Source organism: Aspergillus fijiensis (assembly GCF_003184825.1).
Source record: "Aspergillus fijiensis CBS 313.89 unplaced genomic scaffold BO72scaffold_65, whole genome shotgun sequence".
Taxonomy (NCBI): domain Eukaryota; kingdom Fungi; phylum Ascomycota; class Eurotiomycetes; order Eurotiales; family Aspergillaceae; genus Aspergillus; species Aspergillus fijiensis.
Window position 1 is genome coordinate 187,005 of NW_024469041.1, and position 19,927 is coordinate 206,931.

Below are 19,927 nucleotides of genomic sequence, written 5' to 3' on the forward strand. Positions count from 1 at the left end.
GATAATGGATGGAGGCTTAGTCCGATGATTCTGGGTGTCTCTGCTAATTTTGCAACTCCGGATCTATGAGTCGGACACCACCTTCATCCCCTCTTGAGCAGAATCAACATTTTTTTTGGATGGTAGATTATGACCTTAGAGCATTGTGCCATGAAGTACTCCCTACGGAGGAAGTTACTGCGTGCGTATGTGTTTCAATTGGGGCTTGACCATCATCAGCCACAATCGGGTGATTCTTTGTCTTCAGCTTCATTTATAGTCTGCGGCATTGACTACCTTCCAACCGACCCAACTTGGTAACTATTTAAAACAACTTACCTTGAACTTCCCAGCGTACCTCTACAGACCACACAGCCGCAATACATGTTTGTCCTCGGATGAGAGGCTGTCCTTGATATTCCTGGAGTCAATATTCCTGGAGTCAACCAAAAGACACACATCTGCCGATCGGGACGAAATTTGCCGCCCCTGTTGATCAGATGCGCTTACTCCATACTATACAACTATAAGTCACTATACGGTGGACATGCTCTTTCTCAAGCCGGATACCCCGCGATGCGGGGAGCATATATCCCGAGGTAAATCATCTGAGCTGAGCACGGAACCTCTTAGAAGCTAGAGAGCCCTAGAGAGCCCTAACGGAAAGAAGAGCCAGCACTGAGAAGCTGAGGAGAAGAAGGAGAAGAAGGAGAAGAAGGAGAAAGAAAAGGTTCGTCGTCGGCCTCTCGTCCGGGGGCATGGAGGTGAGTACAATCCCCGATTGGCCACCGCCCGGACGGTCTTATCCACGGGTCGAAAGCCATCAATCAATGATCCATGATTATTACTGCTATTACTACCACCTGCACTCCAGTCAGATTCCATCCCCCTCTTCTCTCTCCCACTTTTCGAACCTCCCCTCCCATCCGTCGCCTTATACCACTTGCAACTCCCCTTCCCGTATCCTCAACACGGTCGCGTACCAGTCTCAAAGTCGAATCGACGTGTCGACCCTTTTCCCTCCGACCCCCCTCCCCCCCACCTCCACCGGTCGAGTTCTGGACTGTTCGTGTACTGCTAGCTTTATCCATCGCCACCACAACTTCTCTCACTCGCGACACGCCCGCTTCCGCCAGGCCTTCAGTCCGCACCCGCTCGCACTCTCTTCGACTTTCCCCGTCTATCGCGCTTGTCACCCTCGATCAAACCGCTTAGAGAACAATTCCTCCAAGAGTTGACCGCGGTCGACTTCTCCTCCTGTCCCGTTAGAATACTCTTGTCTCCCGCAGTCTTTCTGCCAGTGCGCCCGCCAACCCTCCGCGGTCACGGCGACGTTCTGGTCCTGCGTCGATAAGAGTTTCTGACACACAAATTCTGGGCACATGAGTAGCAAGCTTTGGGGATTCTTTCTCTACGATGATGTCGAGAGCTTCCAGCGCTTCCTGGCAACTGCCACTGGAACGGCAGGGAATGGAGGCAGCTTGAAGGCTGGGAGCCCTGGGTTAGGACTGACATCTTCGCCGGGGGTTTCAACCAAAAGCAAGAAGCTGAGTGGGACTTCTCCCGGGACTCCGATTTCTGAGCGTGGGGTCAATCTACGCACTGGTAAGACCCTGTCCAGGGAAGAACTGAACGTGAGGGACAAATACGGGCGCACACTTCTACACCTTGTGGCATCATCGACAAAACCCACAGCAATAGACTTTGCCGTTGCCTTGCTCCAGGTTCCTTTCCTGGATATCTATGTGCAAGACTGGGAGAGCGGCTGGACGGCATTGCATCGAGCCCTCTATGCGGGAAACGCTACAATCGCACAGGCCCTGATGGTCCGGGACATGCGCGACGCCACTGACTTCAGCAAAGCGGGCAACTCCGGGCTTCCGGTTGGAAGTTTGATTCGAATTAAGGATCGAGAGGGATACAGCCCGTTTGATGTGTACGCAGCCACGATAGCGGCGCGAGACATTAAACGAAGCTCTGATTCTCTCACCTCCGGAAAATTGTTTGCGGAGGTTGAGCATAACGATCTCACCTCTGAAATCTCATCGGAGGACGATGATCCTGACCACGACAGCCGCTTTAGCAGGGGTGTCTTGAAGCCAAGCACCAATCTAAATGGCGACGAGGTCTTTACATTCGGCAGTAACAAGAACCTGAATCTTGGTGTTGGAGATCAGGATGATCGTCAGTTTCCAGAGCGTATTATGCTCAAGAGACCAGGGCATCTTCTGGAACGACTTTTTCGTGAATTTCAGGAACAGCGATTGGAGACTGGCAAGGCCGATGCTCAACAGGACTCAGACAATGCAAGTGCCAATGATCTTCCTGCAATTGTGAAAAACAATCATATCAAGATCCAAGATGTTGTTATGTCTAAGCTTCACACGGCTATCCTTACCACCGATCCCGAGTCGAACCTTTTCTTGTGTGGCTTTGGTCCCGGTGGACGACTAGGCACTGGGGACGAAACCACACGTTTCACTTTCGTTTGCATCGAGGGCGGAGGCCTTGCCAATAAGAAGGTGGTCTCCGTGGCCCTAGGCCAGGACCACACTCTTGCAATCACCGAGAATGGAGAAATCTTCAGCTGGGGAAGCAACAAGTACGGTCAGTTGGGTTACAGCTTGCCAAGGTCCAACAATCAGGACGATGTGCCCCTGCAAAAGCAACCCCGACAAATTTTCAATTCTTTCAAGAAGGAGTTAATCATCGGGGCGGCTGCATCAGCAGTGCACTCCGTTGTCTTCAGCAATTCTGGTCTTTATACTTTCGGCAAGAACGAAGGACAACTTGGACTGATCGACTCCGATGCTCGATCTCTTGAAATGCAGATCATTCCTCGACGCGTAGGAGCATCTTTGTTCAGTGCTCCCATTCAGAGTGTATCCGCGATCGATCAGGCAACATCGGTACTTCTTCAGAACCATGAAGTATGGGTGTTTTCCCAGTATGGTTACTCGAAACTATCATTCCCGCTAGATGTCAGTTCCAGGTTTATCAAAGATAGTTTCATGGCCACGAGATATGGCTCCTCTGTCAACCAAGTGGTCAAAGTCAAGTCCGCTGGCAATACCATCTGCGCTCTGTCAAGTTTCGGAGAGGTATACACAGTGCAAGTCAACAAGACAGAGGTCCCCTCAACGTCAACCTCGACGACAAATCCATTTAAACCTCGGAACTCCATGTCGGCACCGAGTAGGATCTGGTCTGTGAAAAGATCTCATATGGCAGCAAGGGATTTTGACGTTGGGCAGGATGGGTCGGTCATTATTTGTACCGTATCCGGTTCTGCTTGGAGCAAAGAGAAGCGCAGGAAGTCAAAAGACTCGGCCAAGGACTACAAATTCGCTAGGATACCTGGGTTGTCTCGAGTGATCGGCGTTTCCAGCAATGCTTATGGGGCCTTTGCAGCCGTACAGCGCGACTGTGAGGTAACTCGGGAGCAGATTCTTGTTTCTCAGCCGACCTTATGGGTGGACTACCTCCCCTTGTCTCCTTTAAGCTCATTTAGAGACACAGTCAGCCCGGTGGATGTGGTCGGAGGCGATAGCCGGGACTCAAACCCAGCCTTCCTTATCAAGAAAGCGATATTGGAAGCCTCAGAAATGGAGCCTTACTTCGAATCTTCGCAAGCCCAAGCATTTCCCGGGGTCATCTGGATCAGGACAACATCTTCGGACATACGACTTCCTGTTCACGAATTCATCTTGACTGGACGGAGTTCGGTCCTTCGTGAGATCCTTCATAGCTTCCGGCATACAGATCGCCATTCTTCACTTGATATCTTATCGATTGAGCGTGACAATGAGGGCCATGTGCAACTTACCTTTCAATCCTTGGACATCTTCACCATTCTGAATTTAGCTTTGTTTTTGTACACAGATGAGATATTGGATGTCTGGCACCAGGCTAGACAGTCATCAGAGAAGTCTTTTCAATATCGCCAGGTCCGGAGCGAAGTGATGCGTGTCGCCACTCATCTCAATCTACCAACTCTGGAACGAGCTTCCAGGCTGATGATCGAACCAACAAAGGCTCTGCGGCATGACATGGAGCGTGCCATTCGTGATCCTGCTTTCTTCGACAGCGGAGATGTGATCATCGACTTGAAAGGGGGTGAGGTCAAGGCTCATAGCCATGTCTTGTGTCAGAGGTGCCCCTTCTTCAGTGCATTATTCTTCGGTCGCTCAGCTGGTAAATGGCTCTCATCGCGCCGTGCTCATGTAGACGCCATTATTCATGTTGATCTCAAGCATATTGACCAATATGTGTTCGACTTTGTACTTCGGTACCTATATGCCGACACCCAGGAGGAGCTTTTCGACGATGTCAAGTCAAAGGATTTAGACGAGTTCATTGACCTGATAATCGATGTTGCATTTGTAGCGAATGAGCTGATGATTGACCGATTGGCTCAAATCTGTCAACAAATGCTTGGGAAGTTCGGTAAGCTTCATGATCGGTTGTGCCGCTCGGAGTGAGGTACTGATGCATGATAATTAGTGCATACCCGCAATGTCTGCCACTTGCTCAATGTGATCACGCCATGCTTCGTGAAAGAGTTTAGGAATGCGGCTCTAGAATATATCTGCCTCAATCTCGAGGATCTACTGGCAAACAGGTAAGCTTTATCTTCGCACATGCCATGGATACCACTGGCAGGAATGCTTACAATCGGTAGGTTATTGGCAGATCTCGATGAGTCCTTGCTCGAAACCCTTGATTGTGTCTGTCGTGATAATCAGTTGACCAGTTTACCTGTGTCAAGAGGGCGCAATTCCGAGGATTTCATTTTCGAGAAATATCCGGAGCTTGCATCTGCCATAGAAGGTGACAGGAGGCGGAAGATCGATTTCATGAGGCTGAGACCGCACCTGAATCGTATTGACAGCTCTGAAGGAAAGCCTCGTGCAACAAGCAACGAGAAGGCAGCTCCTTCCCCTTCGGTTCCAAAGGTCAAACCGGGCCCAGCCCAGGATGGAGCGCCGTCCGCTTCTCGCAGTCCGCTTCTCAAGTCCAGACAGTCGACTACCGATTTGATGTTCCAAATGGACGACGAGTTTTCGCTGTCCCTCACCGACCCTGGGAAAGGCAAGGTAGCAATTCGTGATGCTAAACAAGTCGCCGCAGCGGATACACCGCTATCCATCGACTCACCAGCTCTCCGAGCTAGTCCATATGATGGGGGCTCCCTCGGAGATCCCAGCTATTTAGATGCCCAGATGGCCTCGCCGTTGGATCCAGCTCTCTCAGAATCACCCTCTGCATCCCGCGCCGCAGCACGCCATAGGAAACAGGATCTATTATCTTCACCTCCAAGCTCGAGTACCCAGACCCCATGGAGCGCATCGGCGATTTCCACGTCAAAGAAGAATCTCAAGGATATTATGAATGAAACCTCGGGCAACCGGATTTCGAATCTCAGCCTAGGCATGTCTGCTCGTCGAGAGAGTACCAGTAACCCTGCGCCGAAGATGTCGCAGAAGGAGCGCAAGAAGATTCAGCAACAGCAGATGCAGGAGGTGCTTGCTGCTCAGCAAAAGGCAAAAGAGGCGCCTGAAAACCCGTGGAAAAGGACCACCCCAGGCAAACCTGCTCCTATAGCGAGTGGGCTTGGTAGTCCTGTTGCAGAGTCTGCGAAGGCTTCTCCCAAACCCTCCATGACCCTCCGCCAAACTGTCGCCGGGACGCCCCCGGCAGCCCGCACGAAACCCAGCTCCATCCCCGCGCAGACCCCAGGCAGTGGGGGACCCGTCAATGTTCAACAAACGCCCTCGCGGCCTCAACCTTCGAAACCCATCACCCCAACCCCAGCCTCCTCCAATCCCCTCGCCACTCCCCAGCCGGCTATCCAGTCCATCCGCCACATCCCGCGCCCCGAACCATACCAAACGAGTTTTCACTCTCCTTCCTCCAGCTCCCTCTCCCTCGCCACAATCCTCATGCAACAACAAACCGAAAAGGACGAGATCCGCGAAGCAGCGACCGCAAAACACAATCTCGAAGATATCCAACTCGAGCAAGAGTTCCAAGCGTGGTGGGATAAAGAGAGTCGACGCATCCAGGGCCTCCCGGACCCCGTCACGACGGCCCCGTCCGCCGCCGACAAAGAAGAGAAGGGGACCTTGCGGTCATATCGGGGCCGAGGCAAAGGAAAAGGAAAAGGGCAGGGCAAAGACCTAGGTCAGCAGCCACCGCTACAGCAGCAGCAGCAGCAGCAACAGCAGCAACAGCTCCCGCACCGCAAAAAGCGCGGAAAAGGCCCTGCTGGTTCGGCAGACGCATCGAATTCGTCCGCACAATCCCAACCTCCCCGTAACGAATTTACCACCATGACCACTCCCTCGGCACAGAACGGCCATCATCCTCATCCGACCCCTCGTCGTGACTCTCAACCTCGGACTATTCCGAACGGGAATCATCTCGATGGACCAGGAGCCGCGGCCGGCGGATCCAGTGGAAGCGGTGGTTCACGACGTGGAGGTGGAGGTGGTGGCGGAGGTAGAGGTGGTGGTAGCGGTGGCAGCTCTCGTGGACGCGGCAAACCTCGGGAAAAGACCTCCGCGTGAAATGGAATCTCACACACTCACTACATACACATATACAAACAACATCCACCTGTACCACCTCCCGGCGGTGTGTGTGCGTCAATAACGTTACACCCCCTCATGTTGTTATGAGCTTTCTGCATAGAATTCTTTTTTACCTTTCGGTTTAGGGAAGGGAACTCTTTCTCCCGCAATGTCATAATAACAATAGACACACTACTTGCACCACACAAGATATGATATCCATCTCCTCTCTATATTTCTCTCTCCCTAATCGACCTAGTGGATTATGCATTGCGTGACTTGTATGAAAGTGAAACACCGCCTTATCTAGATAATGAATTGAACGGATTTCTTAGAACTACATTCCGCTTATATCCATTCGAACCGAGGAATGACGAGGAAATTATGACACTATGATATATTCTGTATAGCTATCGCAATAACTCGGCATTGGTGGTGAAACCAGAACACAGGTCCAAGAAGGAGAACTTGCGCAGAGAATAGCAAAACTAATTGAAAAAAAAGTCACCAAGATGGACTAGATGGGAATCAATCAACAGGGAGCGATACAGATACTGAAAATGACAATTCTTCAATGAAGGCGGGCATTCGTCGTAATCGATATGACCAAAGTACCAACGGCAAGAAATAATTCAAACTATTAGATCATCGCTATAGAATTAGTTAATAGGTTGAAGAAGTGGGAAAGACTTCGAGGGAACTAGGCTAATAATGGAGTAAATAGCTCGGTAATCTCAGAATGGACCCAGAAGCATGCAAATCCATGGGCGAAATGTAATATGGAAGCTGTTCGAAACGCTAACAGAAGAAGAACGGCAACCCCCTGCTAACACCTTGTACACGACGAGGGATGATATCGAATGGGGGAAATATGGTAGAAGAGATGTAATGAAAGAGGTATAATTGTACAGAGAAGGGTTCGTTCCGCTCGTCCATTACTAGCCAGCTGTCGCTACTTCCCGACTTTCCCAGATGCGACGCATCATGAGTTCGGTTTCGTCGGGGTCTTGTAATGTTTCCGAGCCCGGCACTCTTGCCGAGGTGGCAGGGTCGGGGTGGGCGGCTTCATCGGATGTGGAGAGAATGCGGTGAGAGGGATGTTGGGATTTGCTGCCGGAGGGGGGCGGGTCGGTGGGCTCATTCACGAGGTCGTCGGGTTCTGGAAGGTAAGTCTGAGAGACGGATGTATGCATGTCCGCATGCTTTCGTCCGATTAATTGTCTGGGTTCGGGGCTGGCGCTGCCTTGGCTGCCGTCTTGTTGTTTGCTGCCGCGGAGGTGAGTTAAAGCTGGCGCAGATTTGATGGGTTTGCCAAGCGACGAATGTCGGTCTAAGCTAGAAGTCGCGCCTCGTGGATCATTCAGAATGGCATTTAAGCGCCTGAAGCTGTCGCCGGTGGGAGACTGGAATCGGCGGACAACGGTCAACTCCAGGGTAGTTTTCTCGTATGCTTTCCGAACGTGCTTGGTTTCATTGTCATGTACCGTTCCACTGGCTCGAGCGGATCCGTTGACAAGGCCTCTGCCCGGCTCGAAAGCCCCAGCGCCCGGTCGTGTGTGAGGTGCAGCAAAGATCGGGTCCACGACAGAGGGGGGGGCTGCGGTGGACACGCCGTCGGGCGGTGATGTGTTCAATGCTGCAGTTCGCTGCAACCACAGTTTTTGCTGTGTGCGAGAATGGGGTTCTGCGCCAGCGGGCCTTGAAGGCGGCGACGCTCGTGGCTTTTTCGTACTAGTTGCGCGATTTGGCGATGGTGGAGTTTGGGGATGATAGTGTGGGAGGAAAGAGGATGGGGTGTTTGGATCCGAATCTATGCGGGAGAATGAGTTTGTCGTTGGTTTGTTATTGATGATAAATTTGGAGACGCCGCCTTCGATGGATGAGGACGTAGCATGGGTTGGCGTGTTCGCCAACGTGGTGATAGACGAAGACATCGGTCGTCGGGAACCGTCATGGGCAGACGCTAAGTTGGTCAGGGATACATTGCGAGAAGACTGATCCATCACGGTCGGCTTGACGGTCGCAGAAATGGAAGACATGGCCGGTGGTGCTTTGGCAGAGATAGACGGACCCAGAATCCGCGTTGCGATGACGCCGTTCTCACTAGGGCGGGTAGTCTCGACGGGTGTCTCGTCAGAATCGGACGGAGGTTGCTGTGCGGTTTCTTCGTGGTCGTGGCCGTGGTCGTCGTGATCTTCTTCGTCGGAATAGTTGTCGTCACCGAAACTCTTGCTCGTCGACTCTGGCAGGCTGGTGGCTCGAGGAAATTGCGGGTAAGAGCGCTTGACGAAGGTAAGGGGGTCGACCAGAACAGCAGGATTCTCCACACTCTCTTTGGATTGTGCCACCGAGCTGCGTCTCGTGCTTTCAGGCGACTGCGTAGTATCTTCCCAATCAGCTTCGTCGTCGGAATCCGCCAACTCGAATCCCACTGTCTTCTTCTTTCCGGAGCTCGTATGTGGACGGTCGGTGACCAGCGCTTTCTTTCCGAGGACGACTGACGTATTGCGTCGAAGGGCCGGACTCGAATTGTTCTTCTTCATTGATCCTGTTGTGGGGTGTGATTGTTCCGCAACTCCATCCCAACGAACGTGATGCCCGCGCGGGCTAGCGGCAGGTGTCGCAGGGGCGGATTTCTTGCGCTGATGCACGCGAGCGGTAGCTTCAGGGCCTATTTGTTGGCTGGAGAGGTGTCTTTGTAGCTTGTGCAGATTTTTGCCGAAAGAGGGGTTGCGGTGATGGTTGCGATGGCCCCCGCCGACTAGATGGGGACGATGGGGCCTTGAGGGGGCTTTCTGGGTGGTGTTGGAGGACTGGGACTGAGACAGCTCGCCTTGGTTGGAAGGGGTGCGCGTGACAACGGCGTGAGAGGAAACCGCACGACGGCCCAGTCCAGGGCGCTTGACGGGGGAAGAAGTATTGGAAGTCGGCATGGCGGCCGTGGCAGAAGAGGAGAAAGTACGTAGTTGGTACTTGTGGTTAAAAAACAAAAAACAAAAAAACAAAAAAAAAGAAAGAGGCGTTTAAGGCTTAAGCAAGGAAGGGCTGGCCCCGATCGGGTGACGAGCAGCAGCCGGGAAGTTTCCCCGATTCAACGGCGATTGGAGGAAGCATCCACCAAGTGATACAGCAGATTGTATGTATCCGACGGGGCGGGTCAGTGAGCAGCAGAAGTGGTGTTGCTTTTAGTCTCTTGGTCTGTGGTGAAGAAGTACTGGGGTTAAACGGGAGAATGAGAAAAGAAGAGGAGAGAGAGACAAATCGGTGACGGTCCAGATTCCCGCCGATTGCGGGGGAGACGCAAATGACGCAGAGTCCGGTTACACCACTCGCACCAGGGAATTGAGCTGGTTGGCTATAATAGAAAGAAAGAATGAGGAATTAAATCAAGACGGGAAGAACAAAATTGCAGAGCAAAAGTGACTTTAGGAGGAATGGGGATGGAGGGGAGAGTTGCAATTAGAAACGAGGGAGGTAACGTTTGGTGTTTGGTGAGGGGAGAGGGAGAGGGAGAGGGAGGGAGAATCAGCGGGAGGGGAGAAAGGAAAGAAGAAGACGTGGAAGAATGGAAGAACTAACGAAGGGAGGAGAAGGAAGGAAGGAAGGAAGGAAAACTGGTAAATAGAGAGTCCAGACCAGCAAACCAGGCCGGATTTGGTTGGCCTCGCCCTGTGGAATTGAAAAGCACGGAAGCATCGCCACTCCTGTATTATTACTTTACTCATTCTCCTATAATCATTCATCCTCGTCGTCAAAAATGGGAGAAAATAGATAGAACATCAATTCAATTTCGGGGCCTGCAAAAGTAACCAATCCATCTGGTATCATTGTGCAAAAAGCCTACATAAAACATAAAGAATAAAACACCAATCGAGGAATCGTCCCCTCCTCCAAAACCACAACTTGACCGCTCCTCACCGCACTGACCACTCACCCTATTCACCCTGTCCACTCTACAACTCAATCAAACTCTCCTCGACCGGCGGCCGGGACGGGGTTGTTTGTTGATATGATGGATGCGCACCAGGCACACTACCAGAAGGATATTCTCCTCCCTGTGGGTTGGGATGTGTTGGAATCCCCTGTGGATATCCTGCGAAAGTTGTAGGGCCGGGAGAAGGCTGTTGTTGACTATAGAATGACGATCCCGACGGGTCCGCGGGCTGCGGCGGCTGCTGCTGCGCTGACGGTTGACCGCCAGGTTGCATCGAACTAGGATCCGGAGGATAGTGCGAGTAAGCGGGGGCCGACACTGGGTCTGCCGGGGGTGATTGATCCGGGGCGCTCGGAACGCCAGGGGCCGACGGTTGATAGTGAGAGTCATGTCGCATCACAGGCGACGGTTGATAAGGCGCCTCCGGCTCCCCATGCCGCGGTTGCTGGTATGGACTCGGGTCTTGTTCCGGGTGCGGTGGAGGTGCATAAAATTGCGTGGTTGGCGCATAGGCCGAAGGATTGCTGGGGGGTGCCGCATTGGCGCCGCCTATGTGAGGTGATGCCACCGCATGAGGGTTTCCAGTCCACGGCGCGTTGGGTGGCATAGTTTGAGAGGGCTGTGGGTATAAACTCGGGCTCATGGTTCTGGCGTGTTCTCTCTCTGACGGAGGCTGCGAGTAGGGTGTGCCGGAAGGCTGGAAAGTTTCGGTGACGTTGGGATTTCCATAATAATAGTTCTCGGTGCCTGACTTCGCCTCCATTGCGGGAGCGGGCATCGTGGGGTAGATATTGGGATATGGGGATCCGCCAGGGACCCCCCCATAACCCAAGTTATGCTGAGCGTAGGCGCTAGAGAGACGTTCCTCTAGCATGCGGTCATAGTAGCGAACGACCGTCGAGAGCTTGGCATGGAGGTCCAGCAAAGTGTCTACGCCCGCGCCTCATTAGCTGCCGCGACGAATCCTCCAAAACAAACAACATACGTACCGTGCTTGCTCATCGTTTCTCCATAGCTTCTAGCCAACTTAGGCCGGAGCGCTCCCATGCTCTCATATAGTTCCTGAATCTGAGGTTCCCGTAAAATAGTGCCCGGGGGCTGATGTTGCAGTCGGTCAACGAGAGCTGCGAAGAGATGGATGTTTTCGACTTCCACAAGGCTAAGCTCATAGGGATTTTTGGGGATCGGCGCCACCCCTGCGCCCGCATGAGTCGACGTATCAGCCACCGGGGCGTTCTTGAGGGCGGCTGCGTGCTTCTGCTTGTGTTGTTCCATATCCCGCAATGATGCCTCGATGGCAGCCTTCAGGTCGGCATCTTCCTCTTCCTCTACACCGGGCTGACTGACGGCTTTGGGAGGTTCCGGGACGATCTTGCTCTGTGGAACGTAACCGCTTGAGCCCCTATTTTGAGCCTCCTCTAAGCTCATTTGCAAAGCACGACGCAAATCGTCATCGAAGCCGCTCTCCGCTCGTCCCCCACGAGGCTCCATGACGCTAGACTTGGTGATTGAATTGTTCTTGAATGCAGATCTATCGGAAAGGGCCGCAGATGAAAAGGCCTTCGAAGTCAATTTGGCGTAGCACCCGTCGTCCACTCGAACAGGCTGGAGGATTCCGAGATGAGGCAGAGGAAGCGTCTTGCTGGAGCACTGTGCATCAAAGACATTGCCGCAGTTGCGACAATGATGCTTGCGGTTCATGAAGCTGAAGGCAGTGCGACAGCGCATACAGACATCGGAGTCAATCCATTCGGGCGGCTTTGGCAGGAACACTCATGTCAGTTCGAGGGCGCCGTAGCGATCACAGTACCAAGGCCAACTCACCGCACTGCTTTCCAGCATGCTTCCACTGATTTGAGTCTTGGGTGGAAACCGGAAGCCTTCATCCTGAAGCCTCCGATAAGTTTCACCAACATAGCTCAGATCCATACGGCCTTGAGCTGCCATGGCCCAGTCTTGTATCAATTCTAACATCTTCGCTTTCACTTCGTCATTCAGTGGGAGGCCCTCGGTCTTGAGGAGGGAGACGAGGTTGTCCATAAACTCCCGGGATGCAATCTCCGCCAAAAAGTGAGTACCGCCATTTTTCACACATGTGTCTGTCAGCTGCGATGCATTTCACCGTCAGTTCTAAGCTAGACCCAGGGCGGAGTGTAAGGAGGGTAGACGTCTTGCGACTCACTTTCAAGGTCGCTAGTTGGATGTTCGGATTCTTATTCTCAAGCCGCCTCTTCAAAGATCTCATCGCCTCCTTCGGTTGAACGCTCTTTGATCTTATCAAGTCGGAAATTTCGAGGTTGAGAGCGATGTCTTCCCTATTGGCGTGTCAGTGAGTCGTAGCATGTGATTGACCGCAAGCCAAGGCAGCATGCTGAGGGAACAGCCATAACTTACAAAGACGAGGCAGTCGCCTTCTCAACCTGATCATCGAGCGAAGACGCTGACGAAAACCACCCCGCCATGTTGTGATGATGCGCAATTGACGATCTGCTGGGGACGGCGACGAAGGTACCAGATGGCTATGACGTTGGGCAGCAGCTGGAGTAGCAGCAGGAGAAGGAGGTGGAGACTGAGACTTGGCGAATAATCGGAAGGGCTTTTTTCGCGCAGAATGAGAAGAGACCGATAAGAAAGGGCGATCAAGGCAGCAATAGAGACATAACACTGAGCTCCAGGCAGATCAAATGCATGGAGGGATAATGTCGGAGGGAGTGTAAGTAAGGTAAATGGGAGGTAACTAAGCTTACCCTTAGTCTAGTACTGGTAGGTACGCGGGAGTGCATAAGTTACCTTCCATGGGACAAGCATGTTGGCACGGCAGTCCTTAGTCTTAGTTAGTTAATATTGGCGGGGGCGGTGAGTCAGCGGGGATCAGGCCCCAGGCAAACAATGGTAAGGACCCGTAACATGTGGCGTCATAGCCTAACTAGGGCGGTGAAGCGGCAAAGTGGGCATTATTCCTGCGAATCCATTACCGTACTGTACATACACCCGCCCCATCATACAACATCCCGCAATTCGTCTGCCTTTGACCACCTCGTTCCTCTCCTCTTTTCTCCTCCTGTCTATTCGTTCTTCCTTCCTCCATTCTCCGTCGGGCTTCGTCTTTGGCGCATCTTTCTCTTCTTCTCCTGTCTTTCTATAACTCCCTCTGTCCTTTCATTCTTTACGTGTTTGGATACCCTGTCGAGTCGTGGGATACCCCTCCGATCTGCTCCCGCTCCGAGCCACCTTCGAACAACTACCGATCCATCCCCGCCTTAGCTCCGACAACTTTCAGGTCATGTACTGAAGCTTCCCTTCTCTCAATCGCCGTCTTGTATCATGTCCTCAGATGCAGCGGCTTTTCCCTCTCCACCGGATTTCGCCCCGTGGGATAATGCCAGGCGTCCTCGATCCCTCGGAGTCATGCCGACAAGCGGGCGGCCAGTCGGACTCGCATCGCAGCAAGTCGGCAACAATCAGAGCGCCCCGGCAAGCCAACCGCCGTTGTTTCCCAACATAAAGGATCTACAGGATGAAGCGGCAGCTTTGGATGTCAATGAGAATGCCTCGGTATGTTTGAGACTTGGGTGTAGCGCTTGCCACAGTGATATTGCAGTTTATGCTGATTGAGACCTTTAGCTTAGTGTTTTGCTTGAGCGAGCGCAAGTGGCCATAAACCAAGCCCGGGAGCTTTCCGACAGCGATCAACTAGATCGAGCCTATGTGCAATACCTTCGTGCCTCCGAAATAACCATCAACATTATTCCCCACCACCCTGACTATCGTGCGACAGCCAGCCAGAGACCGGCTTGGTTCAAGAGATTTGCCGATTTGATGATGGTAGGTCGTCGCATATACGCCAGAAGCCTTCTTTAAGCTCTTGGACTATTAGATCGGGGACTAATCAATTGTGGTAGGCGGTGCGGACGAAACAAGGGACGATGGATGATATCAAACAACAGATCGTGGAGAACAATCTAATGACAAACGTGCAACCGGTTGGACCACCGTATTCACACTCAACCCGGCCAAAGTCAGAAATTCTGAGTAGTGCTGCCTCTTCCGTGAGGAATTCGACGCAGATGCCGACCTTGTCACACCATCAACAAGATTTTGAGCTACAGACAAAGCAGAATCGATACTCTAGTCCTCCATCCGATGCACTCGCACAAAGATTCGCAAAGCTAAGGATGTCACCCCCTGACAGCACTCTTTTAGAGCCCACACAAAATGGGACCAACAGTATGTTACAGTCCGCGCCGCAAGTTAATCCGTCGCAAACTTCGGCTCAAGCGTCACCGCAAAGCTCCGTTTTGAGCTCTCCGACACGACGTCCCTTAGGGCCTCGTAGCATGGGATCCCCCCATGGGGTTCCTGCTCTTCCCCCTAAGGTTCCTCTCAACACATCCCTTCCACGGGCACCCGACCCAGCCTATAGTCCGATTTGGACAGTGCCATCACAGGGACCCTCAAACCCGCCGCGAACCTCGACGGAAAGCTCTCGCCCAGTCAACCCACGGTATTCTCAGCTCGCAAACTCACCTCATGGGAGCCCGAGCCGGAATGGGTTTGATGATAATCCGTACCGATCCAGAACCCCAAATGGTGTTCATCAAGTGCAGGAGATCCGAAGCAGCAGTGCTGACCTCCCACACAACACTACGATCACTCCGACAGAGTTACTAGATTACCTCCGCAAATACAACATTCTGCTCATCGATGTGCGGCCCCGGGAGCAGTATGATAGTGGGCATATATATGCTTCTTCTATCATATGTGTTGAGCCGGTGGTGTTAAAGGAAAACGTATCAGCTGAAGAGTTGGAGGAGCGTCTTGTGGTGTCGCCGGAGTATGAGCAGTCATTATTCGAACGCCGGAATGAATTTGACATGGTTGTGTACTATGACCAGAAAACATCATCGGTTAGTTATCTTGCTGGCTCTCCCGTTGGCACGACAGCGCCTCATCTCCGAGCGCTCTACGACACGCTTTACGAGTTCAACGCCTATAAACCCTTGAAGGACGGTCGACCACCAGCATTACTTCTAGGCGGCCTCGACGCATGGATTGATCTCCTAGGCCAACAGTCACTTGCCACATCCTCCACTGCTGCTGTGATGGGAACCTTGCAGGCAAAGCGACCACTGCGAAGGCCCGGGCGACCGCTTGGAAGAGTGCCTACGATGGTCAGCGCTAACTCTAGCTTAGAGGTCAGGAAACGACGACTGCGCGAGTACAAACCACTGAATAACCAAGAGCTCACTGAGTGGATGGAGAAGTCCAAGACAGAGGAAATTGATGCCAGTACATATGTCGAAGAAGATGAAGAAGCACTGACGGAGGAGCCTACTGGGGAGGAGGAGGTTCCTGCCTCGCCATTTGTTCAGAACTATGAAGACTTCCTGCGGCGCTTCCCCGAACCAGGTGCGATTCAGCAGTCAATGGTGGCACCACACATACGACCGGCGGGCACTGCTGTACCGAATTACGCTGCTCCTGTGCCTGTCGCGCCCTCGCGGCCGCCTCCGGCAGTTCCACGGCCTAGCTATAGCGGCGTATCGGACGGCCGGCACATCCAACCTACTCTGGAGCGGCAGAGTTCGGCCACGAAAACGGCACTTTACACCCCTCTGTCCATGTTGAGTCGGCTCAAGCTTCCTCGCACTGGGTTGACCAATTTCGGGGTGACCTGTTACATGAATTCGACTCTCCAATGTCTCAGCGCGACCTTACTGCTGAGCAAGTTTTTTATCGATAATCGGTTTCGGTACTATGTCCAGAAGAATTGGAAAGGATCCCAGGGCGTCATGCCAGGGCTTTTTGCGAACCTGATCCGGTCGCTGTGGAAGAATGATGTTGAGGTAATCATGCCTACCTCATTTCGAAACTTCTGCGGGCGCTTGAATCAAGAGTGGGCGATCGATCGCCAGCAAGATGCCAAGGAGTTCTTCGACTTCGTTGTGGATTGCCTGCACGAGGACCTCAACATCAATTGGCAGCGCAACCAGCTCCGCCCTCTGACCTTCGAAGAAGAGATGCAGCGGGAGCGGATGCCGGTCCCCAAGGTCTCCAAAATTGAGTGGGATCGGTATTGTCATCGCGAGGAGTCCTTCATCTCCTCACTCTTCGCCGGGCAACATGCGAGTCGATTGCGCTGCACCACATGCAAACGGACGTCCACCACGTACGAAGCCTTTTATAGTATCAGCGTGGAAATTCCTCCGTCTGGAACGGGAGACATCTACCAATGCCTTCGTAGTTATTGCCAGGAGGAAATGCTGAGCGGCGACGAAGTGTGGAAATGTCCGTACTGCAAGTGTGAGCGGGTTGCGACCAAACAGATCATCATCACGCGGGCGCCTCAGATCCTGGTGATTCACTTCAAGCGATTCTCGGCGTCGAAGACGCAGAGTGCGCGGAAGATCCATACCCCGATAGATTTCCCGCTGCATGGGCTGCGGATGGACGATTTCGTGTTCTCGCAGCCGACTCCGACCCCCATTCCGAACGGTCATTCGGCGACCGCACCCTCGGAGACGACGATCGCGACCGCCCCTCCCTTCACGTATGATGCATACGGCGTGCTGCGACATCTTGGGTCCTCGATGAGCAGCGGACATTACATCTCTCTGGTGCGAGACGCGCAGCGACAATGCTGGCGCAAGTTCGATGACGAGCGGGTGACGGATTTCAACCCGCGGGATCTGCGACCGAAGGAGCGTTTGCAGAACGAGCAAGCTTACATTGTATTCTATGAGCGAGTGCCCGCGAAATAAGGGCACCGCTGAGCATCTTCTTTTCCTTTTCCTTGGTCCTCCAAACCCTCATTTCATTCAAGCGATTATGTTTACAATCTGCTTGATTTTGTGTTACAGTGCTATGCCGTGAGTGGGATGGATCGACGCCAAACCACCGAATCCCGATTGGCATGACATAATTACAACTAACTATTGCCTGCATATTTCTTTTTTCCCTTTTGCTTTGCGTTGACTGGAATGTTCTCTGGCGAAGACACGACTGCATAATGACGGGATGTGAGCATGTGACGAATCCTATACCTTGTTTTTATTTTAATGCTTAACTTTGTCCCTTGTGATTTAGCCCTTTCCGAGTTTAGATCTGCTTTATAGCATGGATACATGGATGTTGAATAGGTAGCGCTGTGTGTTCAGCGGTAATGAATGGCTTAACTGCTTCTGCTCGCACTGGAATAAGCAAAAACGACTACGGAGTACTGGTGACGAACTAGTCGACTAAGTACTAGTAAGTACTAACTACTACTAAGTTATAGGCACCCCGGGAATGATGCAGTCAGCTCCGACGGGCTCAGACGCCGGACTCTCCCCCAGACCGGCAAACGGACTTTGCAAAAACTAGGTACGAGAAGGTTCCTGTCATAGGGCACCAGCTCCGACACGCATTTCTACCAAGAGTAACTTACTCAGTACCTAGTGGGAAGTATAGGCAAGTCCGTCGCACTACCTAAACAAAGCAAACCAGTGGTAGTCCGCCAATCGAGCCAACGAGCACTGGAGCACTGGAGCACTGGAGCACCTTGACTTGATGGATGTGATGTCTAACTCTCTAACTCCCATGGAAGACAATCGAACCTTCGACACACCCTCGTCACTGAAAGAAGTAGACTGGGGGATTCCGCCCTTGCTCCGAATTTCCGCTCTAGAAGGTTTGGGGAGTGAAAAGTCCCGATGGGGCTTCCCGGGGGTGGCGGACAACTGGCCAACGGGGCGATCTTTTCCCCGAGGTTACGGGTAACGGCTATCGAGAGCGGGGAGTCCGTCCCCTCCAGGCTCCAGGTCGGGAATTGTTTGGTTTTCTGTCTGATACTGGACTGCGTACTATCGTGCTTGGATGGTTTGTAGTAGGTTATCTGGTAAAGGATGTATCTGTCTATCTACGTAGTGATGCATTTGGAAAGAGAGGGTGGTGGCCCGTACAGCATATGTACTGTTCGTAGTTATCATCGTACGTATACAATCAGGCTGTCAGATAAGGTGGTGGAGATTCATCTCCGACACCGACACACTAGACCTACTGTGAGGTCTCCGTACTGTTCGCGAGGGGGTCAGCAACCTTACCCAGTAATCATATCCTCAGGGTCTATCCGTAATCCTCACCGACGATTGAACAAACAATGTAGCTAGCTGGATGTGCAGGACATAGACTGACTCTGTTCGCTGCATCTTTCTTCTTATACACACACACCTTGCAGTTCCTTCCTGCAATCTACCCTTGAACGTATTCTCTTCGCCCTTTTTTTTACTTTTTACTTTTTTCTTTTTTTTTTTCTTTTTCATTTTGGCACCGCAGGCAAAGTTTGCCTGATCAGGGATAGTGCGCTCTATGCTCTGACTAAGACGGGAATAAGCGTGCTGTGATTGGCGTAGACGGACCAATCCCTATCAGGCCACTTTTCAAGATTGCCCAATCGGGAAGGTGTTGGGATTGATCTCGGACAACGGAACTCAGCAGAGGAACTAAGTTGGAAGCAAGACAACTCGGTTTTTCACAAGCAACGATGAGATGAGAGGCTTCCATCGAGATGCAGACCTTTGAAGCTCGGTAATAGAAGATTGGAAGCTCCCAAGGCTAACTGTGAGTCCGGGAGTGGTCCCCGGGAATGCGAAGTGGGTTTGGTTTGGTTTGGTCTGGGTTAAGGTGGCTGCCTCAGGAAGCCATAGCCAATTGATCGACTCCGACTGATGGGCCGGACTGATTGATTATTATTATTATTATTCTTATTCTTGACTATCTCGCCGTCTTTCCCTCACTCACTCTCTCTCTCTCTCTCTCTCTTCCTTCTCTTCCCTTTCCTTCTCCTCTTCGTTCTCCGCTTAGTCTTCTTCTTCCCCTCTCTCTCTTTCTCCTTCAGTACTGCATCTGCTTCCTGTCTCTGTTCGCATTCATCTTCAGTTCTATCTGGTGAGTTTATTCTCTGCCACCACCCCTAAGACACTCCCTATCTCTTCCACTCCCACTCCCACTCTTACTCCCACCCCTCACCCCGATATCCCAAGAGCAGCGCATCTCAAAGTGATACAAGCACACGGGTGTATCTGGAGATCTGTACTCCAACCAAGCGCATCGCGCGAACATCGCCTCTTCTCACACCACCATCATCGCATCACCAATCCCCTAACCTGCCTGCCTTGCCCCCAAATCCTCACCACTTCTCACCAACCGCACCTCAACCCTCCAAACCAAACCAAACCAAACCTCACTAACCACCCCCTCAAAACCCCAGCCCCAAAACCCACATCCAAAATGTCCGACGTCAAGGAATTCACCCTCGCCGAAGTCACCGGCCACAACACTAAGAAGGACCTGTACATGGTCATCCACGACAAGGTCTACGACTGCTCCTCCTTCGTTGACGAGCACCCGTACGTGGCCCTTTCCCTTCACCCCTCCCCCATGGGAAAACACCGATTGACACTGC

At 52.4% G+C, this 19,927-nt stretch overlaps 4 protein-coding genes across 4 annotated transcripts; 2 read left to right on the plus strand and 2 right to left on the minus strand.

Annotated features, from left to right (window-relative positions):
* Window positions 1–1,361: 1,361 nt before the first annotated feature.
* BO72DRAFT_388114 (BTB domain and ankyrin repeat protein) lies at window positions 1,362–6,548 on the plus strand (the record flags this gene model as incomplete). Its single annotated transcript, XM_040941700.1, has 3 exons — window positions 1,362–4,425; window positions 4,483–4,600; window positions 4,661–6,548. The coding sequence occupies 3 exons, from the start codon at window positions 1,362–1,364 to the stop codon at window positions 6,546–6,548; spliced, it is 5,070 nt and encodes a 1,689-aa protein (XP_040797063.1).
* Window positions 6,549–7,314: 766 nt separating this feature from the next.
* On the minus strand, window positions 7,315–9,767 carry BO72DRAFT_252378 (uncharacterized protein). Its single transcript, XM_040940046.1, has one exon. It carries the CDS (start codon window positions 9,482–9,484, stop codon window positions 7,490–7,492), a length of 1,995 nt encoding a protein of 664 aa, XP_040797064.1. The 5' UTR covers window positions 9,485–9,767; the 3' UTR covers window positions 7,315–7,489.
* A 575-nt stretch (window positions 9,768–10,342) lies between these two features.
* vps27 (ESCRT-0 subunit protein VPS27) lies at window positions 10,343–13,070 on the minus strand. The gene is made up of 5 exons (XM_040945666.1): window positions 12,880–13,070; window positions 12,668–12,800; window positions 12,310–12,591; window positions 11,475–12,243; window positions 10,343–11,415 (listed from the first exon to the last, which is right to left on the minus strand). Exons 1-5 carry the CDS (start codon window positions 12,945–12,947, stop codon window positions 10,505–10,507), a joined length of 2,163 nt encoding a protein of 720 aa, XP_040797065.1. The 5' UTR covers window positions 12,948–13,070; the 3' UTR covers window positions 10,343–10,504.
* Window positions 13,071–13,505: 435 nt separating this feature from the next.
* Window positions 13,506–17,669, plus strand: BO72DRAFT_413518 (putative ubiquitin C-terminal hydrolase). The gene is made up of 3 exons (XM_040942508.1): window positions 13,506–14,040; window positions 14,110–14,310; window positions 14,388–17,669. The coding sequence occupies exons 1-3, from the start codon at window positions 13,810–13,812 to the stop codon at window positions 17,244–17,246; spliced, it is 3,291 nt and encodes a 1,096-aa protein (XP_040797066.1). The 5' UTR covers window positions 13,506–13,809; the 3' UTR covers window positions 17,247–17,669.
* Window positions 17,670–19,927: the final 2,258 nt, after the last annotated feature.